The 27,335-nt window shown below is 43.0% G+C and overlaps 1 protein-coding gene across 2 annotated transcripts in view; it reads right to left on the bottom strand.

Moving 5' to 3' along the window:
* The window catches only part of LOC140480988 (uncharacterized), a 55,395-nt gene extending 29,038 nt beyond the window's left edge, over nucleotides 1-26,357 (bottom strand). The window contains exons 1-2 of one of the 2 annotated variants that reach the window (XM_072576608.1): nucleotides 20,617-20,718; nucleotides 17,486-17,787 (exon numbers count right to left, since the gene is read on the bottom strand). In XM_072576608.1, the coding sequence (XP_072432709.1) occupies nucleotides 17,486-17,588 (103 nt within the window). In that variant the 5' untranslated portion in view covers nucleotides 17,589-17,787; nucleotides 20,617-20,718. Of the gene's footprint in view, nucleotides 1-17,485; nucleotides 17,788-20,616 lie in introns of both variants that reach the window. The other variant, XM_072576602.1, reaches the window with a different exon arrangement.
* Nucleotides 26,358-27,335: the final 978 nt, after the last annotated feature.

The raw sequence follows: 27,335 nt of genomic DNA, 5'->3' as shown, positions 1-27,335 counted from the left end.
AACATGAAAATTCCTGTCTAGCTGTTCAGTTGGACTCCAAGAATCTCAGTATTTAAGTAAGAGTTGAGAGTTCTTCCAGGTTCTGTCAAATATACCTCCTGAACTATCACCGGCTATGAAAAAAACTCTGAAGTAGCAGCTTGTTAGTCTACTCAACGTAATTGATACAGAATGAAGGTCGCATTCACCCAGTTTAACAATCAGTGAATTCTGAAAGTCATAGCAGAGATATTTTGACAAAGTGCCATAATATGGAAACATAGGAGCAGGAGTAGGCAATTCAGTCCCTCAAGCCTGTTCTGCTACTTGATATGAACATGGGTAATCTCATATACCTCAGATCAACTTTCCTTCCTGCTCTCCATAACCCTTTAACCCACTGCTAATTAAAAATCTGTCTCTCTCCTCCTTAAATATACTCAATGTCCCAGCATCTACCACACAGTAAGGTGGTGAATTCCACAGGTTCACAATCCCTTGGGGGGAGTAACCAAATTTTCCCCTTCTTTCCTGAGGCTCCTGAATCCCAGCGAGTTTAAATCCCCTCTGGTAAATCAACCAAGTAACATATTCCACGTGTTCACTCAATTGATAACAGTGATCAGACCAATCAACATGCGTTTCCATCATGCAATTTAAAGCAATCCTATTCACAATCAAATCCGCAATTTTAACTTTTCTGGCTAATGAACCATTTCAAAAATAGCTCTTAGCTTGTTTAAGAACTGCAGCTTCTGATTTTTCAATAAAACACACTCCACATGCCATCTGTTTTTGGTGGCATTTCACTCTAGATTAAGTGTTGCAATAAAGGTAGTTCAACTTGTTTGATCTCAGGAAGTGGGCAGCACTGGTGCGACCACATTTATTGCCCAGCCCTATTCAGACAGACCTGACAGAGTCAATGACATTGTCACATCAGCATTAAACACTGATAAAGATGTTGGCACAGATTATACTACTTGCCAATACAATGCTTTCCAAATCTGAGAGACGTTAGCTACTCAGTGGACCCTCCATGTGATGTCAGTAAACAACTGCAGAGTGAGCAAAGAGTTGCTACTTTTGCAAAGTTGAATAAATAAACACTGTGCTTTGAGGTTTTAGCTGCTAATGAAAATTCATTGAAAACATTAAGAATCCTAATAGCAAACATCTCTTGTTAACAAAGTTTCAAAACGTTAGCATGCAGGTACAGCAAGTAACCAACTAATGGGAGGTAATCATTGACCATGAGGTGGATTAAATGCTGAAGTAGGGAGGTTATGCTTCATTTATACAGGACACTCATAAGCCCACATCTGTAGTGCTGTGCACACTATCATTCACCTTTTTTTAGGAAGAATTACAGTTGCCATAGCTCCAGAGGACCACAGGGTGCTCTCTCTTTACAGAAAGGCGAGTGGTTTAACCTGAGGGTGACCATGTCTCAGGGACAGGGTTGAGAAGGCAGGATCTTTATGGAAACTCTAGCGGGTGCAGGAACATAAGGAAGAATATAAACACGTCAAAGGCATTGCAGAGAAACTGATAAAATGAGTAGATTTTGTGATGAGGTAACGATGGGCAGGCCAGGTTTGTAACCATCTGCTGGGGTTTAGAAGGGTAAGAGGGGACTTGACTGTTTTTTTTACATTCACTCACAGAACATGAGCATCGTTGGCTGAGCCAGCATTTAATGCCCATCCCTAGTTGACCTCGAGAAGGTGGCGTTGAGCTGCCATCTTGAACTGCTGCAGTGTGTTGTAGGTATACCCACAATTCCCTTATATCAGGAATTCCAGGAATTAAACTCATCAACAGTGAAGAATGGTGAGTGGCTTGGAGGGGAACATGCAGAGACGGTGTTCCTATGTTTCCTCTGCGTTTGTCCTACAAGATAGAAGATGGAAATGGCCATGGGTTTGGGAGGTGCTGTTTGAGGATCTTTGAATTTCTGTAGTGTATCTTGTAGATAGTACACACTGCTGCTACTGAGCGTCGGTGGTGGAGAGACTGGATGCTTATGAACGTGTTGCCAATCAAGTGGCTGCTTTGTCCTGAACGATAATTCGAGCTGCACTCATCCAGGCAAGTGGGGAGTATTCCACCACGCTCTAACTGGAACCAAGATGGCGCTGGCACGATAGGTAGCGTTCAAGCTCATTGGAACCCGCCCACTCCAGACCAGCAGCGCTGTTTTTTCTATGTACTGTTCATGTTTATGTCTTCTTCATCTGCAGGCAGAGTGATGTCAGTGGGGTGGGTGGCTGTGGTGTTGGTGGCGTGGACCGGGTCTCCTGGTGGTGGTGCCTGCAGCAAAGACTCCTGGCTTCAGCACCATAGACGATTGGGGAGGCAGAGGGGTGGGTCACTCCTGCAATGACTGGACAGGAAGATTCTGTGGACCACCTTCCAGTGTCTGCTGGAAGCACCCAGTCTCTCTCTCTCTATCTTTGAGAAGAAAAGGCACCTTCAGGGAGATTAAGAAACTCTCATCACTCTCCTGTCGTGCCACTGAAGTAGAAAATATACAGTTTGTGTGACGGCTTGCCAGTCCGTGCACACACCCAGCAGACTGTGGCAGATGTCCGACAGGTCTCCAACCTCTCCGTGGAGATAGCCAGAACAGGATTCATAACATCGGTGCGATCCTCCAACCATCAATCTGGTTGGTTCCCGAACCCGTCTGTGCAGTTTGATAACATTATTAATATCCCAGAACAATAGGACGGTCCTCTACCTGGAGTTGACCCATCGCCTGGCCTCTGGCAGTCCTCTGAGCATTTCCTCCTGACCCAGCAGCAGGGATGGGTCACTGAGGAGTCACCAGATTGTGCTTCTGAGGTGAAAGTCTCAGAGCTGGAGGAGTGTGCAAGTGAAAGTCTCCCCGGTGCACTCTCAGGGGGCTCTCCTCGGAACTGATGGCGGAGCTGAGCATTGACGGCACTGACCTCTGCCTTGCTTAGACTCAGTGCTAACAGTGCCTGCATAAGACAGGGAATTAGTTCTGTCAAATGGCTAAAGGACGGACAGGTCAGCACAGCCCTTAATAGGACAGTGTACACAAGAACACAATAAACCTCACTGGGTTGGTCACCCAGGGAGTTCTCCACCTGAACAGTACCCACCTTCTCCAGCCAACTCCTCACATGGAGGTGTTCGGCCTAATGCCAGCCACAGCCCATGCCAGCATTCACCCTGCCTACCTGTCTGCCTACCTGCCTGCCATGATTTGGTGGTGCCGGTGTTGTACTGGGGTGGGCAAAGTTAAAAATTACACAACACCACGTTGTAGTCCAACAGGTTTATTTGGAAGCTCTAGTTTTCAAGGTGCTGTCTCTTCATCAGGTGGTTGTGGAACATGACCATACGACACAGAAACAGCCCTGTCTGTTCCCTCCCAGTCAGGGAGCACTTCAGTGGTCCGGGACATTAAGCCTTGGACCTCCGGGTGACCATCCTCCAAGACAGATTTCAGGGCAAGCAACAACGCAAATTCGTTGAGCAAAGGTTAATAGCCAAGTTGGATACCCACGGGGAAGGCCTCAACCGGGACCTTGGGTTCATGTCACACTACAGGTGACCCCATTGCACTATATACTCTCTTACACACACACACACGCACACGCACACACACTCATGCAGATCCTCTCTCATACACAAGCCCTCTCTCTCACACACACAATGCACTCCTTCACCATCATACACATACTTGACCAAGTTTACACACTCTTTCACATGCACTCACATCCACACACACACTCACTCGGTCTCTCCTGTACACACACACACATATATGTTTATGGGGTGAATGTGTATTTGCAGAATTAAGTTTTATTTTGATCAAAAAATGCATAAATCCATGTAAAATTTTGTAAGCCTCACTTTAGAAACAGAATTGACTCAACATTGGTGCAGACTTTACCTTCACACATTTAATGCATTGTCTGAGCTGAGATGACATCTATTATTAGATAAGCTGACACCACCTTGAGAATGTAATTCTGGGATTTACATATTAAAGAACCTAACCCACCATATCTCATTCTAAATATTCCACAACCACCTGATGAAGAGACAGCGCCTTGAAAGCTCGTGCTTCCAAATAAACCCGTTGGACTATAACCTGATGCTGTGTGATTTTAACTTTGCCTGCTTACCAAATATCTAAGGGAGGGAGTCAGTGTGACTGTAGTGGATGGGAAAGGTGTTAACAGTACTGCAGGCGTAACAGACGTAGTGAAGTAACCCCAGTGAGTAAGCAGGAAGTGTGGAGGGCAGGGAGGGTTACGACACTATGGAGCGTGGGGTGGGTGAGAGCTGTTGAATGAATATGACACAGAGGGAAATATTGCCTGTGAGCCTTGGTGAGGGGTGTACAGGGGCGGAGTTCGAGTGAGTGGTAGCCCTGTGAGCAGGGAGGTTACAGGGATAGATAATGGGTACTTACCCTTGTGGAGCCCAGAAGCTCCTCAACCTAGTATCAATGCTACTGGGCACTGCTTTTGCCCATAGAGACTACAGTGACCCGGGTCACTGTCTCTGTACAAGGTGGTACAGCCTGGTTGTGTGGCCTGCTTTGCTGGTCTGGAGAAGAAAACACTGTCATTTTATTCTCTAACAGCCTGTGAATAAGCACTCACATGAGCTGCTCTTATGGTAAACTGACATTTTCCATTGTAAGCCATTTAACTTGAACCGAAATAAATGCTGTCTACCACTGGCGTATCCAACAAATTAATCACTAGCAGAGATTCTAAATAAAATATTCAGACTGTCTAAGTTGAGGCTGAAACCAAGTTGGAAGTGTAAAGCAGCCCATTTAATGTCTCGCCTATCCGTCACCCTGAACCTTCACTCCCTCCACCAGCAGTGTACAGTGGTTGGAGTATGTACCACATTCAAGATGCATTGCAGCAACTTGTCAAGCCTCTGTGGTACAAATATAATGCAAGCACACTCACTCTACCTTTAGGAGGGGACTCACTAACTCCTTCCAAGCCCGCGACAAGGGCAGCAGATACATGAGAACACCAACGCCTGCAAGTTCTCTTCAAGGATACTCACCATCCTGACTTGGAAATAAATTGCCGTTCCTTCACTGTCGCTGGGTCAAAATTCTGGAATTCCTTCCCTAACACATTGTGGATGAGGCAGCTCACAACCACCTGCTCAAGGATAATTAGGGATGGACCACAAATGGTGACTTTCCAGTAACACCCACAAACCCCATGAAAGAATAAATCGTGTTGCAGACTGTGACTGCTTCTACATTCTACAGTGTCTGGCATTTTCTCAGCAATATAATTTGGTATTTATTATATTAGATTTTGTCCACAATCTAAGTGGATTGCCTAATTGCACATGTCTTGAGCCTACAAATGAGGTTCCAATCCAAGCATCCGAAGTCTGTGAGCTCCTTGTTTGCCACAACAAAGTGAGATGTTGTGCCCCGTATTGCCATGTGCTCATGGGAAGTTATGAAGGAGTATCATGTGGTCTAGTGCCTCAAAGCAACCAATTGTGGAACCAGTGCTGAATTAATGTCTTAAAAACTACATGGTATTAGAAGATAACTGCTTATTTTCAGTTTTATTCAATCTTACCCGACCCCCATCCACCCAACTGGCAAGATCAGTAAGGCACCAGCACGTAGTCATTCCTCACCCTTAGCCTGAAACCAATCTGCTAGCTGCCCATTTACTCGATTCAGGGGAATGAATGAGAAACCCAGCCAAATCTTACCCACACCTATAGGGGAGTGCAGTTTCAACTCCAATTACTGGAAATAACCATCTGTGGCCAGCTCTATTTTGTTAACAGTTACTTTTTAACTCAAGAATAGACTGAAACAACTATTTTTTTCTAAAAATAATTCAGTAAGTGGTGCCAGACATACCAAGGTGTAAAACAATCCAGTGGGTATTTAAGAATGCAACAATGAAGTGAAAAAAACGAATGAAATAAAATGTATTAACTAAAACCCACACGTCAAATCGTATGGGGATCTTCCCACTTTGTCATCTGTGCTAACGTGCAAGAGTTACTGTACCATGACCAAGGTGTTCAAGAAATTTCCAGATGCCAGAGATAAAAGATAAAGGTTGTAAGAGTGTTTTGAAAAGTAAAGATTTTACTTCAAGAAATCACGCAGCTTTACAATGTACATTCAGACTGATAGCCCTACCAATTAATTCTTCAGGAAGTTGTGGGCTCAAACCTTACTACTAGAGTTTCGCACACCAGCTCTGCAGACTGGGCTGATTGCAGTCACCCAGTGACTGATGTTAACCCTGGGGCATGGTAGGAAATTTTATAGATCACAAGGTACTCGTTGAATCACAGAGTGGTTTGTTTCCCTTACGTTCTGCTCAATATCCCTCCCTCACAACCATCATTCACCTCATGATTATTTAAGGCCACTCAGGTCGATGGTGTTTAGCCTCCTCACTTCCAGCTTAGTAATCCAGAACCCTGATTTAGTATTTTTGGGGGTCATGGGTTTGAATCCCAGCATGCCAGACTGTGAAATCTTAATTCAGTGAAAAAAAAAACTTCAAACCTAAAAGAAACCTCTTTTAAAAACATTCGCCATGTTAAGATGCCCATGAGACAGGACTATCCTTCCTGCCATCCTTACCTGGTCTGGCTGACATATGACTTCAGAACCACAGCAATGTGTCTGACTAACTGTGCTCTGGGTAATGAGAGCTGAGTACGAAATTTTGGTCTAGCCAGAGAAATTCACATCCTATCAACAACTGAGTTTTTAAAAAAAGATCTTATAACCTTGCAAAATAGTCCTCTGTCAGTACATATGCAATTTTAAGAAATTCCTATGGAATCTGACTACACGACTCATCACATCTTAACAAAATCTCTTTGTGACAAAGAACTCTCCTTTAGCGCTTTTACTGGTTAGGAATATAGGAACGCTAAAGCATATAAGACTACAGTCAAGTGCTTGGTAATAGGACTAGCTGCTTAATGACCAGCACAGAATGGGCTGAAGGGCCTTTTTCTGTGCTGTAAAAGCGCTGTGACTGAGGAGCAAGACTAAACTATTCGGCGTTACAGGTCTGCTCTGCTATTCAATAAGATCTTAGCTGTAATAAATGCAAAATACTGCAGTTGCTGGAGATTTGAAATTTAAACAGATAGTGCTGGAGGAACTCAGCAAGATTGGGAGCTTGTAGGGTGAGGAATGTTATTGTAGACGCACAATGCCGTTAGGGAGGGAGTTCAGGATTTTGACCCAGTCACAGAGAATGAACGTTGATCTATTTCAAAGTCAGAATAGCGAGTGGCTTAGAGGGGAATTTCAGTTGGCGGCATTCCTGTAAATCTGCTGCCCTTGTCCTTCCAGATGGAAATCCAGCACCAAACTCATAATGCCCAGAGCAGCCGTTCCCCACCCTCCCATTTGCATCAGAAACAAGGATCATATACAGAAGCTAACTCAAATCCCTGGAGAGTTATCACCAGTGCTGCCTTTGCAAAATCCTGAAAATACACTGGCAGGATCGACATGCCAATGTGAGTGTTCTGTTGCAGGCCAATACGCTCAGTACTGAGGCACTGGTCACACAGGACCAGTTGTGATGGGTGGGCCACATTGTCTATATGCCCAACACAAGACTCTTTAAACAACTGCCTCTCACCGTTGCTGATGCTCAGAGTAGTGATCACTTGGGTAGCACAGGAAATACTACACAGGCATCCTGAAAACCTCTCTGATCAAATGCAATGACCTTCACTAACATCCCACTTATGACCTTATGGTGGAGGGAAGATCAATGATGAAGCAGGTAAGGATGGTTGGGGCCTAGCACACCACCCTGAGGACCTCCTGCAGAGACCTCCTGAAGCTGAGATGACTGACCTCCGACAACCACACCATTTTTCTATGTGTCAGGTATGACTCCAACCAGCAGAGAGTTTGCCCCCTGATACCTATTGATTCCAGGAGAATGTGAGTACTGCAGGTGCTGGAGATAGAACATAGAACAATACAGCACAGAACAGGCCCTTCGGCCCACAATGTTGTGCCGAACATTTGTCCCAGCTTAAGCACCTATCCATGTACCTATCCAATTGCCGCTTAAAGGTCACCAATGATTGTGACTCTGCCACTCCCACAGGCAGCGCATTCCATGCCCCCACCACTCTCTGGGTAAAGAACCTACCCCTGACATCCCCCCTATACCTTCCACCCTTCACCTTGAATTTATGTCCCCTTGTAACACTCTGTTGTACCTGGGGAAAAAGTCTCTGACTGTCTACTCTATCTATTCCCCTGATCATCTTATAAACCTCTATCAAGTCAACCCGCATCCTTCGCCATTCCAATGAGAAAAGGCCTAGCACTCTCAACCTATCCTCGTACGACCTATTCTCCATTCCAGGCAACATCCTGGTAAATCTCCTCTCTACCCTTTCCAAAGCTTCCACATCTTTCCTAAAGTGAGGCGACCAGAACTGCACACAGTACTCCAAATGTGGCCTTACCAAGGTCCTGTAGAGCTGCAATATCACCTCACGACTCTTGAATTCAATCCCTCTGCTAATGAACGCTAATACACCATAGGCCTTCTTACAAGCTCTATCCACCTGAGTGGAAACTTTCAAAGAGCTATGAACATAGACCCCAAGATCCCTCTGCTCCTCCACCTTACTAAGAACCCTACCGTTAACCCTGTATTCCGCATTCTTATTTGTCCTTCCAAAATGAACAACCTCACCCCTGACAGGGTTGAACTCCATCTGCCACTCCTCAGCCCAGCTCTGCATCATATCTAAGTCCCTTTGCAGCCGACAACAGCCCTCCTCACTATCCACAACTCCAATCTTCGTATTGTCTGCAAATTTACTGACCCACCCTTCGACTCCCTCTTCCAAGTCATTAATAAACATTACAAACAGCAGAGGACCCAGAACTGATCCCTGCGGAACTCCACTTGTAACTGGGCTCCAGGCTGAATATTTACCATTTACCACCACTCTCTGACTTCGACCGGTTAGCCAGTTCTCTATCCAACTGGCCAAATTTCCCACTATCCCATGCCTCCTGACTTTCTGCATAAGCCTACCATGGGTAACCTTATCAAATGCCTTACTAAAATCCCTGTACACCACATCCACTGCTCTACCCTCATCCACATGCTTGGTCACCTCCTCAAAGAATTCAATAAGACTTGTAAGGCAAGACCTACCCCTCTCAAATCCGTGCTGGCTGTCCCTAATCAAGCATTGTCTTTCCAGACACTCATAAATCCTATCCCTCAGTACCCTTTCCATTACTTTGCCTATTACCGAAGTAAGACTAACTGGCCTGTAATTCCTGGGGTTATCCCTATTCCCTTTTTTGTACAGGGGCACAACATTCGCCACTCTCCAGTCCCCTGGTACCACCCACGTTGACAGTGAAGACAAAAAGATCATTGCCAATGGCTCTGCAATTTCCTCTCTTGCTTCCCTAGGACTATATCCTATAATCCTAGGCTATATCCCGTCAGGCCCGGTGGACTTGTCTATCCTCAAGTTTTTCAAAATGCCCAACACATCTTCCTTCCTAACAAGTATCTCCTCTAGCTTACCAGTCTGTTTCATACTCACCCCTTCAACAATACGGTCCCTCTCATTTGTAAATACCGAAGAAAAGTACTCATTCAAGACCTCTCCTATCTCTTCCGACTCAATGCACAGTCTCCCACTACTATCCTTGATCGGACCTACCCTCGTTCTCGTCATTCTCATGTTTCTCACATACGCATAAAAGGCCTTGGGGTTATCCTTGATCCTACCCGCCAAAGATTTTTCATGCCCTCTCTTAGCTCTCCTAATCACTTTCTTCAGCTCCCTCCTGGCTATCCTGTATCCCTCCAACACGCTGAACCCTGTTTCCTCAACCTTATGTAAGCCTCCTTCTTCCTCTTTACTAGATATTCAACCTCCCTCATCAACCAACGTTCCCTCACACGACCATCTCTTTCCTGCCTGACAGGTACATACATATCAAGGACACATCGTATCTGTTCCTTGAAAAAGTTCCACATTTCAACGACATCCTTCCCTGACAGCTTATGCTCCCAACTTATGCTCCTCAGATCCTGTCTTGCAGCATCATATTTACCCTTCCCTCAATTGTAAAACCTACCCTGTTGCACGCACCTATCTCTCTCCATAACCAAGGTGAAAGTCACAGACTTGTGGTCACCATCACCAAAATGCTCACCCACTAACAAGCCATCACTTGTCCCGGTTCGTTACCAAGTACCAAATCCAATATGGCCTCCCCTCCGGTCAGACAATCGACATACTGAGTTAGAAAAGCTTCCTGTACACATTGCACAAACACCGCCACGTCCAATCTACTTGATCTAAAGAGCTTCCAACCAATATTTGGGAAGTTGCAATCGCCCATGACTACTACCCTGTAGCTTCTGCACCTTTTCCAAAATGACACCTCATTCACGATGAATGGCTTTTGCCCGAAACGTCGATTTTCCTGCTCCTCAGATGCTGCCTGACTTGCTGTGCTTTTCCAGCACAACACTCTTGACCTATTGATTCCAGTTTTACTAGAGTTCCTGATGTCACCCTTGGTCAAATTCAATCCCATCCTCCCTGATCCATCCTTTCCCTACCTCCTTGAACGATGATGTGGTTCCTGTTGTCTTTAGCTTCCACTCCATCAATCTTTGTAATCAACAAAATATCCGCCCTCCCCTCAAATTTCCACCAGCTCCAAGGTGATGCCACCAACAACAAACAACTTTCCCTGCCCTCCCCTCTCCCTTTCCAATGGAACATTTCTACCTAAATGCAAGTGATGTAGAACATGCTCCTTTAGAGAGTCATACAGCATGGACACAGATCTTTCAGTCCAACTCTTCCATGGTGACCAAGTTTCCTAAACTAGTCTCATTTGCCTGGGTTTGGCCCATAAACCTTTCCTATTCATCTCATTATCCAAATGTCTTTTAAATGTTGTAACTGTACCTACATCTATCACTTCTTAGAGTCATAGAGATGTACAGCATGGAAACAGACTCTTCGGTCCAACCCGTCCATGCTGATATCCCACAACCTTCTGTTTCCAGGATAAGAACGGGCTGACCCCAAACCAGCACATTACATTAGAATTAATACTACAATTAGTGTTATTGGATAATATAGGGCAAATAACATGGTTTGAAGCAAGTTTTATACTTTGCATTTGTGTTTCTACTTTGTCTCTTGATATATCTATAAGCCGGACCATTTGGATATTCTGATAGCAGACCATAAGGCATAGAGTCATAGAGATGTACAGCACAGAAACAGACCCTTTGTCCAACTCATCAATGCCAACCAGGTATCCCAACCTAATCTAGTCCCACCTGCCAGCACCCGGTCCATATCCCTCCAAACTCTTCCTATTCATATACCCATCCAAATGCCTCTTAAAAGTTACAATCGTACCAGCCTCCATCACATCCTCTGGCAGCTCATTCCATACACGTACCACCCTCTGTGTGAAAAAGTTGCCCCTCAGATCCCTTTTAAATCTTTCTCCTCTCACCTTAAAAGTATTCCCTCTAGTTTTAGAAGATTCAGTAAAGTAGGATCCATACAGAATTTGTAAGTTGGATACAAAATTGTTTCAGTTTGAGAAGGCAGAGGATTGTTGTAGAAGGCATGATTCTGGCTGGAGGTCTATGACCAGTGATGTTCTGCAAAGATCAGTGCTGGGACCTCGAACATATAAATGATTTGAATGAAAGTGTAATTGATCTGATGAGTAGGTTTGTAGATGACACAAAAATTGGTGAAGTTGTGGATAGTGAGGAAGATTGTCAAAGAATACAGATATAGATTCAGTTGATAAGTTAGGCAGATAAATGGCAGATGGAGTTTAAACCAGCCAAGTGTGAGATGGTGCATTATGGGAAGTCAAATGCAAGAGGAAAGTATATAGTAAACGTCCGGACCCTTATGTCCATTGATATGCAGAGGGATCTTGGAGCGCAAGTCCAGCTCCCTGAGAGCGGCAACACAAGGGAATAAGGTGGTAAAGAAGTTGGAGGCATGCTTGTCTTTTTTGGTCAGTACATCGAACATAGAACAGTACAGCACAGAACAGGCCCTTCAGCCCACGATGTTGTGCCGACCATTGATCCTCCTGTAAGGTAAACCTTATGTATGAACCCTCAAATTTCTGTGACCATATGCATGTCCAGCAGTCTCTTAAATATCCCCAATGACCTCGCTTCCACAACTGCTGCTGGCAACGCATTCCATGCTCTCACAACTCTCTGCATAAAGAACCTGCCTCTGACATCCCCTCTATACTTTCCGCCAACCAGCTTAAAACTATGACCCCTCGTGTTAGCCGTTTCTGCTCTGGGAAAAAGTCTCTGGCTATCAACTCTATCTATGCCTCTCATTATCTTGTACACCTCAATTAGGTCCCCTCTCTTCCTTCTTTTATCCAATGAAAAAAGTCCGAGCTCAGTCAACCTCTCTTCATAAGATAAGCCCTCCAGTCCAGGCAGCATCCTGGTAAACCTCCTCTGAACCCTCTCCAAAGCATCCACATCTTTCCTATAATAAGGCAACCAGAACTAGACACAGTATTCCAAGTGCAGTCTAACCAAAGTTTTATAGAGCTGCAACAAGATGTCATGGCTCTTAAACTCAATCCCCCTGTTAATGAAAGCCAAAACACCATATGCTTTCTTAACAACCCTGTCCACTTGGGTGGCCATTTTAAGGGATCTTTGTACCTGCACACCAAGATCCCGCTGTTCCTCCACACTGCCAAGAATCCTATCTTTAATCCTGTGCTCAACTTTCAAGTTCGACCTTCCAAAATGCATCACCTCGCATTTATCCAGGTTGAATTCCATCTGCCACCTCTCAGCCCATCTCTGCACTCTATCAATGTCATGCTGCAGCCTACAACAGTCCTCTATACTGTCAACGACACCTCCAATTCTTGTGTCATCTGCAAACTTGCTAACCCATCCTTCAATCCCCTCAACCAAGTCATTAATAAAAATTACAAAGAGTAGAGGCCCAAGAACAGAGCCCTGTGGAACACCACTCACCACAGACTTCCAGGTAGAATACTTTCCTTCCACTACCACTCGCTGTCTTCTGTCAACCAGCCAAATCTTTATCCAGACAGCTACATTTTCCTGCATCCCATTCCTCCTGACCTTCTGAACGAGCCTACCATGGAGAACCTTATCAAATGCCTTGCTAAAGTCCACATACACCACATCCACCGCTCGACCCTCATCAACTTGTCTAGTAACATCCTCAAAGAACTCAATAAGATTTGTGAGGCATGACCTGCCCCTCACAAAGCCGTGCTGACTGCATTTAATCAAGCCATGCTCTTCCAGATGGTCATAAATCCTATCCCTCAGAATCCTTTCTAACACCTTGCAGACGACAGACGTGAGACTGACTGGTCTGTAATTGCCGGGGATTTCCCTATCTCCTTTCTTGAAGAGAGGAATTACATTTGCCTCCCTCCAGTCCTTAGGTACAACTCCAGTGGAGAGCGAGGATGCAAAGATCTTCACAAGCTGCGAAGCAATCACATTTCTTGCTTCCCAAAGCAGCAGAGGACAAATCTGGTCCAGGCCTGGTGACTTGTCAATCTTAATGTTTGTCAAGATTTTCACATCAGCTTTCTCAATCTCTATCCGTTCCAGCATGTTTACCTGCTCCTCAATGGTTTCATTCACTACCAGGTCCTTTTCTTTACATGGAGTATAAAAGTTGAGAAGTCATATTGCAGCTGTGTCAAACTTTAGGCCACATTTGAGTTCTGTGTAAAGTTCTGGTTGCCACACTACAGAAAGGATGTGGAGACTTTGGAGAGGTTCCAAAATAGGTTATCAGGATATTTCCTGGATTGGCGTGTATTGTAAGATGAGGTTGGACAAACTTGGATTATTTTGAAATGGAGGACTTGAGTTATAGGGAGAGGTTGAATAAGCTAGGACTGTTTTCACTGGAGTGTCAGAGGCTGCCAGGAAGGGAAGGTGGGTTGTTGGGGGAGGCGTGGACCTGACCAGGGAGTCACAGAAGGAACAGTCTTTGCGGAAAGCTGAGATAAATTTCCCTCCCCACCCCTTTCCGCCTTCCGCAAAGACCGTTCCCTCCGTGACTACCTGGTCAGGTCCACGCCCCCCTACAACCCACCCTCCCATCCTGGCACCTTCCCCTGCCACCACAGGAATTGCAAACCCTGCGCCCACACCTCCTCCCTCACCTCCATCCAAGGCCCTAAGAGAGCCTTCCACATTCATCAAAGTTTCACTGCACATCCACCAATGTCATTTATTATATCCGTTGCTCCCGATGCGGTCTCCTTTACATTGGGGAGACTGAATGCCTCCTAGCAGAGCGTTTCAGGGAACATCTCCGGGACACTCGTACCAATCAATCCCACCACCCTGTGATCCAACATTTCAACTCCCCCTCCCACTCTGCCGAGGACATGCAGGTCCTGGGCCTCCTCCACCGCCATTCCCTCACCACCCGACGCCTAAAGGAAGAAAACCTCATCTTCCGCTTTGGAACACTTCAACCCCAGGGCATCAATGTGGACTTCAGCAGTTTCCTCATTTCCCCTCCCCCCACCTTACCCCAGTTCCAACCTTCCAGCTCAGTAACGGTCCCCATGACTTGTCCTATCTACCAATCTCCCTTCCCACCTATCCACTCCACCCTCCCCTCTGACCTATCACCTCCATCCCCACCCCCATTCACCCACTGTACTCTTTGCTACCTTCTCCCCAGCCCCACCCCGCTCCCATTTATCTCTCCACCCAGGCTTCCTGCCTCTATTCCTGATGAAGGGCTTTTGTCTGAAACATCAATTTTCCTACTCCTCGGATGCTGCCTGATCTGCTGTGCTTTTCCTGCACCACTCTGATCCAAAGCCAGTCTATTTTTTTCATATAAATTCTAAAAATATAAGTTATAGTTTCCAAAGATCAATGCACCATTTCTCTACACATTCCAGCAGGAACAAGTTATTAAAGCAAGGCCATAACCCATACTTACTAAGGCAATGATCTAGAGCCTACAACGTACAATATTTCAGTATTTTCTACCATAACTAACACTTGATAGTTCATCATCTCAGAATGAATAATTTCAACAGGATTAAGAAATCATGTTGGCTGCAGAATTAATATGTTCCTTTTCAAATTTCATAAAAGGCTTGTAGATTATTTAGCACTTCTAATTTTATTCTACATGGGAGAATTATTTAGACTACAGTTACTGATGGAGTTAAGAGTCCATCATACCATTCTCAAACTTTCAGCTTGTCTAGTTCCTTGTGCCCTTCCTTTAAAAGAAAGTGTGACATCAGTGACCTTTGATCTTTCTCTCTAACATTCTCTATCCATCAAAACATATTCCATTTCACGTAATCGGGTAACTCGATACCAGGCATAATACAGCCAAGGCAAAGTAAAGTTCTCTCTAACCCAGCTACCAACCACCAAGCAGCAAACTATATTTCAAATGGTGCAAACATTTACTTTCTCTGCACCAGCTTTGCGATAATCCCAATTAAATTACCCAATTTAGGGCAGTTTTGACAAAGGGTCAGTTAGATTCTTTTCTCTCCTTACAGGTGCTGCCAGACCTGCTGAGATTTTCCAGCATTTTCTCTTTTGCTTAGGGCAGCTTTAAGTTTTTGCCAAACCTATCGTAGTTTCTGGCTTGAATTGAATTCAGGCCAGAAGTAAAAAAAAGAGTAGCACTCTGTATGCCACCATGTACTGCAAGCTGCTGATATTATTACACAACTGGAAGAGCTGTACAGGGACTTGGGACAGGTTTCAGGAGGAAATTCCAAATTGCTTCTCCACATTAGGTGCCACAACAAAATACCTTATGGATACCATTGAGGATCAATATCTCCCAAATGTGCCCCTAGGGCTGTTGAGAATGATCTGAAATTGCAAAGAGCTAAATGTGCAAATGCTGCATGCAGCATAGTGCACAATCTAATTGTTTTCAATGTGAGAAAGGGAGGATCCTTTCCCAGCCTGAAGAAATTACATATTCAGCTGTTCTACTGATGTTACTCATGACAGAAGAATGAGAGGAGACCTTATCAAAACATAAGATTCTTTGGAGGTCTGAAAGGGTTCCTGTCAAGAACTTGTTTCCTTCCCGTTGTGGGAGAGGAGTGGATCAGAGGACATAATCTCAGAGTAATTGGTCAACCATTTAAAACAGAAATAAGGAGGATATCTTTCTCTCAAAGAGGTGTCAATCTGTGGAATTCTTGACCATTGAGAACATAGAACATAGAGCACAGAACAGGCCCTTCAGCCCACGATGTTGTGCCGACCACTGATCCTCATGTATGCACCCACAAATTTCTGTGACCATATGCATGTCCAGGAGTCTCTTAAATGTCCCCAATGACCCTGCCTCCACAACTGCTGCTGGCAACGCATTCCATGCTCTCACAACTCTCTGTGTAAAGAACCCGCCTCTGACATGCCCACTATACTTTCTTCCAACCAGCTTAAAACTATGACCCCTCATGTTAGTCACTTCTGCCCTGGGAAATAGTCTCTGGTTATCGACTCTATCTATGCCTCTCATTATCTTGTATACCTCAATTAGGTCCCCTCTTCTCCTCCTTTTCTCCAATGAAAAAAGTCCGAGCTCAGTCAACCTCTCTTCATAAGATAAGCCCTCCAGTCCAGGCAGCATCCTGGTAGACCTCCTCTGAACCCGCTCCAAAGCATCCACATCTTTCCTATAATAGGGCGACCAGAACTGGACGCAGTATTCCAAGTGCGGTCTAACCAAAGTTTTATAGAGCTGCAACACGATCTCACGACTCTTAAACTCAATACCCCTGTTAATGAAAGCCAAAACACCATATGCTTTCTTAACAACCCTGTCCACTTGGGTGGCCATTTTAAGGGATCTATGTACCTGCACCCCAAGATCCCTCTGTTCCTCCACACTGCCAAGAATCCTATCCTTAATCCTGTATTCAGCTTTCAAATCCGACCTTCCAAAATGCATCACCTCACATTATCTTGTATACCTCAGTTAGGTCCCCTCTTCTCCTCCTATCTCAAGGATGGGTCATTAACTATAAGGTTGAGAGAGGCAGGTTTCTAATTAAGAAGGGAATCAAGGATTATAGGAATAAGACAGGAAAATGGAGTTGAGGATTATCAGGTCAGCCATGACCTCCGTGAATAGTGGAGCAGATCCATGGACTAAACGAATGGCCTATTTCTGCTCCGACATCTTATGGTCAAAGAAGGAGCCTGTTTAATTGGCATCCCACCACCAACACAACAAACGTGTTCGTAGAAATGCTGTATAGGGATCTGGGGAAAAGACTGGAGATTGACACTAAGTAAGAGCCAGACTAGATAACAGAAGCTGGTGCATGCATGGCGAATTGAAAGACTCCTTCTGCATCGTAATAATTCCGTGACTCATGTAAACTCACCAATGCTCTCTTTACAGCATGTTCCATCTCTGCAATCTTTACCACGTAGAAGAAGGGTAGGAGATCCTGGGAACACCAACACCTGCCGATTCCTCCAAATCATCCCTCATCCTAACTTAGAAATATATCACCATTCCTTCAGTAACACTGAGTCAAAATCCTGGAATTCCTTTTCTAACATGACTGTAGGTGTTCCTAGATCCCAAGGACTGCTCCAGATCAGGGACGCAGCTCACCAGCATTATCTTGAGGACAGTTAGGGATGGACAATAAATGCTGGCCCAGCCAGTGACACCCATTTCCTGTGAAGACATTTCAAAAACATTACAAACCCAGCAGGAACATGATAGTGAATGAAACTCAGAGGAGTGACAGCAGTAGTCTGGGGGAGAAAATGCACTAAAATAAACTCTTGTGGAATCATGGAGTAATTTATAAAAAAATGAGGAAGGTTTCTGAAATCACAGGAACGCTAACAAGCAGGATTTTTGCACTAGGAAGAATGAAGGTTGTCGAGTTTTGATTTAACAGAAGATATTAAAGGTAATCAAGAAGTTGCAAGCACAGATTAGGGTCAAGGAAGCAGAAGGGGAGAACTTACATATACATAAATATACAGCACGGAAACTTTGAGCCCAACTAGTCTCTTCTGCTGTATATGCGACAATGATCTTTTCTCATCTTTTCACAGGTGTAGCAATATTCTCTGATCTTTTCTCATCTGAATCTACCACATTATCCATTTATTCCATTCTCCATCACATGCTGGTCTAGCTTCTCCTTCATCATATCAATACATTTCTATTGGTTTCAATCACTCAACGTGATACCAGTTCCACATTCTCTCCAATCTTTGGGTGAAATAGTTTCTTTCGGATTGCCGATTGCACTTTTTGTGGTACAATGTTAGACTGATGACCTCTCGCTATCATCTTCTCAGAGGAAATAGTCTCACTCTAAACCTTTCCAAATTTAAAGGTCTATCAAGTAGAACCAAAAGCAGAAAGACTCTGGAAGTGAAAAATATTTCAGTTTCAGCAATCAATGCAATGGAGATATGAAGTCATTTTCTAAACAGCAGGCAATGACCAGTAGGGTACAGCAGGGATCAGTATTGGTAATAGGACCCCCCCAGACATTCACAACATCTGTGAATAAGGTTAGGGTCAGATTTAGATGAAGGAACTAAGTACAATATCTCAAAATTTCCAGATGACACAAAGCTGATTGTAAGGATGAACTGTAAAGAGGATGCACAGATGTTGCAGCGCGATTTGAACAGATTCTGGATTAGTGGTGCTGGAAGAGCACAGCAGTTCAGGCAGCATCCAAGGAGCTTCGAAATTGACATTTCAGGCAAAAACCCTTCATCAGGAACAGGCCGAGTATGTGTGCAATTACATGTCAGTAGAATATGAATAGGTGTGGGGCTATTCAGTTTGATAGTAAAAGTTGGAAGGCAGATGCCTGAATGACTGTAATTTGAGTGAAGAGATTGTTCAAAAAGACCTGGGTGTTTTCTTCCACCAGACTTTGAAAGTTAGCACACAGATGTAGCAGGGACTAAAGAAGGTAAACTGCATGTTGGCCTTCATGAGGATTTAAGTTCATCCCCAAGGATGTCTTGCTGCAATTATACAGGGCATCGGTGAGGCCACACCTGGAATATTGCATGCAGTTTGGCCTCCTTATCCAAAGATGTTCTTACTATAGAGGGAATACAGTGATGCTTTACTAAATTGATTCCTGAGATAACAGGACTGACTTATGAGGAGATTGAATCAGGTAGGATTAGAGTCACTGGAGTTTAGAAGAATGAGGGAGTAATCTCATAGACAGTTGTAAAATTCTAACAGTACTTGCCAGGTTAGATGCAGGATGGATGTTCCCAATAATGGTGGAGTCCAGAATCAGGGGTCCTAGCTTAAGGATAAGGGGTAATGCTTTTAAGACTGAAATGAGGAGAATTTTTTTCACACAGAGGTTGGTGAATTTATGGAATTCACTGTCACAGAAAGTGGTCAAGGCCAAAATATTGTGTTTTCAATGAGGTAGATATAGCTCTCGTGGTGAACGGATCAACAATATGGGGGAGGAGGGGATTAAGGGTATTGAGCTGGATGATCAGTCATTATCAAATTGAATGGCAGAGCAGGCCTGAGGGGTCACGTGACCTGCTCCTGCTCCAGCTCCAATCTTCTATATGTTTCTGTGTAGCAAGATCACTTCAGGGTAAAAATAATGAATTAAATAAAAAGTGGGATGAGAACACTGAAATTTTGTTATTAACTCAAAGCCACAATTCAGGCCTTACTCCAGGTGTTGAGCTTTGGTGGTTATTTTGAATTGGGTGCTACCTTTTGGATGAAACATTAACCGAAATCTAACCTTTCGGGTTCCATAGTGTTAACTTGAAAAAGAGCAACCTAATTCTTTCAGAGTCCTGGTCTTTATGGATCTCTCAGCAACGTCATTAAAACTGTATATTGTCTGGTATTTATACTGCTGTTGGTTGGATTGTGCTATGTGAAAACTTGCTGGTTGTCTTTCTGGTCAAACCTACTTCATGAACTTTGAACTTCTGGGTAACCTGAAGTGTTACCAAAAATGTAACCTCTCAATTTATTCAACTTCTTAATTTTTGATTTCAATAATTGAACTTTGCATCATTGATGCCCTATTTTCGGTGTCCTATTTTACTGGTACAAGTTACTTTCGCTTCCTAACGTTAACGAGGAAGGGGGTGGAACAACTAGTGGTCATGTTTACAAAGCCCATGGGAGCATTGCAAGTTCTCCGGAAATACATGTCCTTTGCAGAGTATAACTAGGGTCCATTCAGTTGTCAGAAACCCTTACTGCTTCAAACTGAAAGTAAATAGCTTCCTGTCTGAGTAGAAACTGCCTTCGTTTTGCAAATATAGCGAACCTCTGAAGAATATCAAACTCCCATGTGTTGTTTGTTTTCTTTGCAAAGGGCTGTTTTAGAACCTTTTTGCTGTGTACTTATAGAAAACGTTACGGATAAAGTATATTTTTGAAACTGAGACCAACTCCCCAGATACCATCACCTCTCCTCACCTTGCATTCTCTTCCCCCTCCTGCCACTTTGATTCGTGCTCAGTGAATTACCTGCTGTGAGGTTTCCCTGGAGGTGGACCACATAAGCCACTCCGTAGATTTGCGGAGAGGTGCCGTTCAGGGCGACCTGGAACCAGTTGGGGTCGGCCACAGCCGTACACAGTGCCACCACCGAGAAGCACTGAGTGACAGCGGCCGGTAGGTTGCGGTTCTGTGGGGCCCGGAATCTACTTTCCATGCCCGCCCTCCCGACGGTGGCAGCTCGGAGCAAGGGGAAAGAGGGGGAGAGAGAGAGAGAGAGAAAGAAAATTCACATTACACAGGGCTGGCTTCTCCAGCTCCCTACCCTGACGTGCTCACTGCGTCGCCGTGATGACACACAAAGGATGATTAACTCTTTGAGAAACTGAGCTTGAGAAACTATCTTCACCAAACTGAGAGACGTCCCTCAGTGTGACATTTAATTAATGCTTAATAATTTCGCGAGGCTCATTTTATCCATTGGCTTTGCTGTCTTCACATCCATTAGGGATCCTCTTTTCAAGGATTTGGTTCGGGAGGCAGAACTGATTGTACATTTTTGCGCTTGAGGTTCTCTGAGTTAGGTCCTGGGTCATTTAGACCCGAGGAAACAATGACAGGATGAGGCTGCAAACTTGACTGGGGGGGAGACAGTTCGACTGTCACTTCCTTGTCCTCTTCACGGCTATTACCAACCCCCGCTGCATTATTTTTAATTCTTTTCCACCCACGAACTCGTCTTCACCTTGAAAGACAGTCAGCCAGCCAGCCTAGTGCTTTCAGGTATTAGTGTGGGGTTTTCTTCCTTTTTACACAGAACGTGTCAGCGCTTCGCAGTTTGACTTTGGGTGTCAGCGTGAAATTCTGCCGAGTGAAACCTAGAATTAACGATGAGAAGCTACGAGGTGGCTTCTGTACGAGTGTTTGAACCGTTAACTTAAAAAAAAACACAATTGCACTGATGCTGCAAGTGCAATCTATCTTTCCATATCACATATGCCCTAAAATCGAAATTCTGTGTAAGTATTAGTTATGTGACCTTCAGAGTAGGTTTAAGGGTATTATCGTAACACTGCCTCTTGTTCATGAAATGCCAGATTTCGGAATGGGATACACCCTATCCCCCATATTTGCAGAGGGCTTGAGTTTCAGATTTCCAGCGTCTAAAGTCCTGGAGAAATTCAGCGAATTTGGCCACAAATGTGGGGGAGAAACTGAAGAGAAATGCAAAGCTGATGGTTTTTCTGCTGTATGCAACCTAGGAAGGAGCAAGTGGAACAGAAAGGAATGTCAGAGGAAGGGTGGAATTAGAGATCATAGGTTTCACAGAGCAAAAGGCAAAATGTGTGGTAATGATGGTAGAGAATAGAGGGCCAGAGTAGGTGTTAATGGCAGAGCATAGGTCAGATCTAAGCAAAATCAGAGCCAAGATTCTTTAGGGGTGGTGGGTAGAGGCAGGGAAACAAAATTGAGGACAACATTCATTTTCTCATATTCTTCAACTCAATAAGCTTGTAATGCATTTCACTAGAACACTGCTCATGGCCTAGAACAGGTGTGTGTAAGCAGGATGGTGTACTGAAATGTCCTTGCCTATTCACTGAGCCAGTCCAAATCTTCCTAAAGTGGTTTTACATCTTCCTCATAACACATTCCTGCTTATTTTGTATTTTCCACAAATTTGGAAATATACTATCAATGATTTGAAGAAATACAGTAATATTATTTATATATAAGAATGACCTATTTATTCCTATTTGTTTTCCATCTGTTCAGCAATCATTAACTCATGCCAGCTCCTCACCTCCTACGTCATGTGATTCGATCTTTCTAACCAGCCTCCTGTGAGGCCTTTATCAAAAGCCTTCTGAAAATCAAAGTCCATCAAGGGTCCTTCCTAGTAGTGTCCCTCCCTCTGAGTGATCAGAAAATATCAACTATGTCCATCAATTGTCCCCCATCAATTCTGTTGGTAACATCTTCAACAAACTCCTAACAATTTTGTCAAACATGATTTGCCTTTTGCAAATCCATGCTGAATATGCTCAATCAGATCAACCAATTTGTCCCATTCTTTACAATGCATTTAAGCATTTTTTTCCTACTACTAATGTGAGGCTAGCAGGTCTGTAGCTTCTTATTTTTTCTCTCTCTCTCTCTTCAACAGGCTTTCCCTATAGTCAACTCTTAACCACTCTGGAATGTAGAATATCAGATCCTTGAGATTTATCAACTTTCAGCCCTGTTAATTACAATCTTCTTACTAATACTAATTTCCTTCAATTCCTCATTCTACCTAGCCAGTTGGATCTCTATTTCTGAAAGATTTCTGGCAAGTTCCTTGTGAAACAATATTTAGCTTCTCTGCTGTTTCTCTATTCCCCGTTTTAAATTCTCCTGACTCTGCCTTTAATGGAAATATAATCATGTTAGCCAAACCTTGTTTACTGTACCTATAGAAACTTTTCCAGTCAATCCTTGTGTTTGTTGTTAGATTGTATTAATGTTCCATTCTGCATTTCCTGATCAGTTTCTTGGTTATCCTTTGTCATATTACATTAACCTTTCAACCTTCAAAATTACTGCTACTTCTGGCAACCTTACAGGTATTTCCCTGTAATCTTATGCAATCCTGATCTTCCTTTGTTGGGTATGGTTGACTGACTTTTTAAAATATTTTTATTGAGAAAAAATGACTTTTTAAAAATAAAATTACAACAATAAACCAACAACATTACTCTATATAAAAATTTTTTAAAAAGAATTAATGAAACAACATAAACCAAATTATACTCATGTCCAAGATAAACAGGGCAGTAGAAGTAATAGATAAATAAGTAAATAACACTGCTCAGCACAACAAAACAATAGCTCCCGACCTTTGACAGCAATAAATATTACACCCAAGTTTATTCAAAAATCTTCCTCTCTGGGTACCAACTTCTCTAAATCAGATTGTCATGGCTACAGAAAAGCCCTAATTAAAATGGCAGACAAATCTGCATCAAGGCCATCCAAAAAGGGCTGCCATGTTTATAAAAATGTTCAGCTTTTTGGTGCACCATATTTACGAGAAAGTCCACGGGGATATGTTCCATGAATAGCTTACGCCAACAAGCTGGCCTGGGGTGGGGGTTTCAGACACCCAACACATCAAAATGTTTTTCATCACGCAGAAAGTAAGGATATTAACAAGTTTTCTCCCATGAATATCTGAAGAGGACAAACTGGGCAGTCCCAGGAGAAGAGAGATCGAGTCCATCTTAACTTTGGTCCTCAAGACCCTCTCAATTACTCCAGTACATACGAAGCCTGTGGCAGGACCACAGTGAGTGAGTGAGAGTACCAGTATACTTGTTTTATACTTGGGGCACACTGAGAATACTCCCACCTTAAATTTAGAGGGACAGTCTGGGGCCAGATGGACCATATGGAGAATCTTCAACTGCATGGCATGGGTCCTATTACAGACAAAAATCTTCCTCATATTTTCACTAATATCCTCCCATGTCTCAGAGGAGATCACAACTCCTAACTCTCTCTCCCAAACTGACCTTTCTTAAACTTTTGCACCTTAAGGAATGTGTAGTCATTGGAAGTCACGCATGAGTTCTTTAAATACTTTTACCTATGTACAGCCATACATCTTAGCCTCATGTCTTCATAATTTCCCTAATTCACATTTAACACCCTTGCATCAGATTGAACTACCTTCATTTCAAACATAAGGTGGTATCCCGACAGTACAGAAAGAGGCTCATCAAGTCTGCATCAACTGTCCAAAGGACATACCATCCACACTCACCCAATCCCCTAACCCTGCATTTACAATGGATAATCCTCCTAAGCTGCACATCTCCTGACACTACACGCCAATTTAATGTGGCAAATCTGCTTAACCTACATATCTTTGGACTTTTGGAGGAAACGAGCACAGTCACCCAAGGCTAGAATCAAACCAAGGTCTCTGGCGCTGTGAGGCAGCAGTGCTAATGACTGTGCCACCATTCCACCTAGTTCTATCATACTCTGGTCACTCTTTACTAAAGATTCTTTTGCAACAAATTAATTATTCCCTTTCATTGCCTAATACTAAATCTAAAATAGTACGTCCTCTAGTTGCCTCAACATATTGCTCTCAAAAACTATCCCTCACACACTCCTCCATTATTTTAATGTTCAGTTGGTTTAACCAGTCTATGGGCAGATTGAACTCACCCATACTCCCTCAATCCTAATTAATACCATGTTGTTTCATAGTTTCAGCCAAACTGATTTCATACATTGTTCTTCTAATTAAAGATTCTCCCTTACTAATGAACTGATCCTAGCCTTTATTATCAGTGCAACTTCTTTTTTGCCTTCCTAAACATTGACCATCTTTGAATGCTCAGTTCCCAGTACTGGTCATCGTGTAGCCATGATCTGTAATGATAATTAGATCACACCATGTGTCTCTATTCATGTCTTTAGATCATCTACCTGGTTGCATGCACTCAGGTGGTGCCACCTTGTCTTTCTGACATCATTCCACTTTTTAAGCATACTCAATGATTGGCCTTGTTTCTCCTGCCTTCTAGTCTCCCTAACATCTGTTTCAGTTCTTGCTGCCAACATTTCTTTCTTCCATTTTTCACTGTCTCATGTTGCCATTCCCCTGACAAGTTAATTTAAACCCATCCCAAAAATACCAGTAAAAGCTCTTGCAATGATATCAGTCCCAGACTATCCAGGTCCCCACATGCCCCAGAATCAGTACCAATTCCTCAGATTATCGAATGCCTTCCCTCCTATACCAGCTCTTCAGCACTGAGTTTAGTTGATTAATCCTCCTATTCTTACGCTCACTAGCACAGAACATTGGGAATAATCCTGAGATTACAGAATTTGAGGCCCTGCTTTTTAATTTCTTTCCTAACTCCCTCAAATCTGTTGTCAGCACTTCATCCTTCTTCCGATCTGTGTCATTGGTACCAATGCAAATCATGACTTCTGGCTGATCCAGTTTCCACAAAATGGGATGCCCTGTGGCTGCTTTGTAACATTCTTGACCTAGCAACACCATCTTTAAGTCACGTTTCGACCATAAAACATAGGAACAGAAGCAGTTCATTGAGCCCATTAAGTTTGCTCTGACATTCAATGAGATCATGGCTGATCAAATAATGCCAGTTCTCCTTATCTGCCTTTTCTCCATTATCTGAGGAGCAGGAAAAATTGACATTTCGGTCAGAAGCCCTTCATCAGGATCAGCTCTTCATCTCATTCCTGATGAAGGGCTTTTGCCCAAAACATCGATTTTTTCTGCTCCTCAGATGCTGCCTGACCTGCTGTGCTTTTCAAGCACCACTCTAATCTGGACTCTGATCTCTAGCACGCAGTACCCACTTCTGCCTAGTTATTTGACTAGGCATATCTAACTTCTTTAAAGGTTACTGGTTCTAGGGCTGATGCTGAATTTTATTCTATAAAATTACAAAGATTTATCAACTGAATTCCCACTTTGACCCAAATTCTCAGTTACTCATTCTGTTTCAGTCTTACTCTGAAAGTCTTTCTCAATTTTAATGAATTGGACATCTATTCACTACAATAGGTTACACTTTTGATGAAAGTGGAGGCTGCTCCAAATGATTTACAAATGTTCTCTTTCAGGTGTTGATGGACTTTGTGGATTTGCATTTTTTGTGTTTTTTTAACACTGGATGGGAACTTTTTCCAATAGTAAACAAATGTATATGCTCTTAAATATTCTGAAATATATTAATATTAATTAAAAACAGTACTGTACTGCTTCTTCTATAGAAGTTTAAAACTAATAAGTTTTAGTCATTTCTGGGGAAAAGTACAAATACCAGTTTAAGATTTCCTAATTTCAAATAAATAATCTAAAGATTCAAGCAATACAAAATATTAAGTTTAAAACATGTGAAAATGAATCAAATAATGAATTTTATTTATCAAAATACCTGCAATAAAATTTTTCAAAATCTGTTTTGAAAACTGTTCCAAATCAGGAATCAAATAAAGGAGTGATTTATCTTACAGCTCCATGTAAAATTAGCTGATTAGCTGATATTTGGTGCACGACAAAATACTCGTTACAAAATACACATTACTCATTACAGTAATGTGGCAATGTTGTAGAGAATGCAGATTACAATTTACTAATGTTACTTTTCATATAAAACTTGTTTTACCATATCTACACCAAATTATAATTGGTAAATGGCAATTTCAGACATTTAACCTACGTGTTACAGTTCCAGCAGAAGTCCTCTGTTATGTATAACACAAGACACTAACTTTTAGGCACAAATTGATAGAAACATAGCAACGCTGTAAAGAGGAACTTTGCAAGTAGTCTACTATTCCTAGATGTCTCTCAGTGAAGCTAATATAGAACCCCAGACACCTTCACAATGTTTTCTTCCCAAAATTATAATTTCCGAGTTATATTCTAACAATCCTGCCAGGCCATCCTGGCTTGTTAGCAATCTACTGTGCAGAGAAGATGTACTATTAAAGGATATATCTAATTTCAACTATGAATACAAGTTGTTACTCAAGGTGATTTACAAACACAAGTAATGAATTATCAATTGTCAATAGGGTTATTTGGCACAATATTTTGCTTAAAGTAACTTAATCAGACAGACAGACAATAAAGTGGGCGATGGGTCAGCAAAAGCAACTGAAGATATGGAGAATCTTTCACAAGCAGGAAATGGAATAAAAGAAATTAAGCA

This window comes from Chiloscyllium punctatum, chromosome 1, assembly GCF_047496795.1.
Source record: "Chiloscyllium punctatum isolate Juve2018m chromosome 1, sChiPun1.3, whole genome shotgun sequence".
Taxonomy (NCBI): domain Eukaryota; kingdom Metazoa; phylum Chordata; class Chondrichthyes; order Orectolobiformes; family Hemiscylliidae; genus Chiloscyllium; species Chiloscyllium punctatum.
This window is presented reverse-complemented; position numbering and strand designations above follow the sequence as displayed.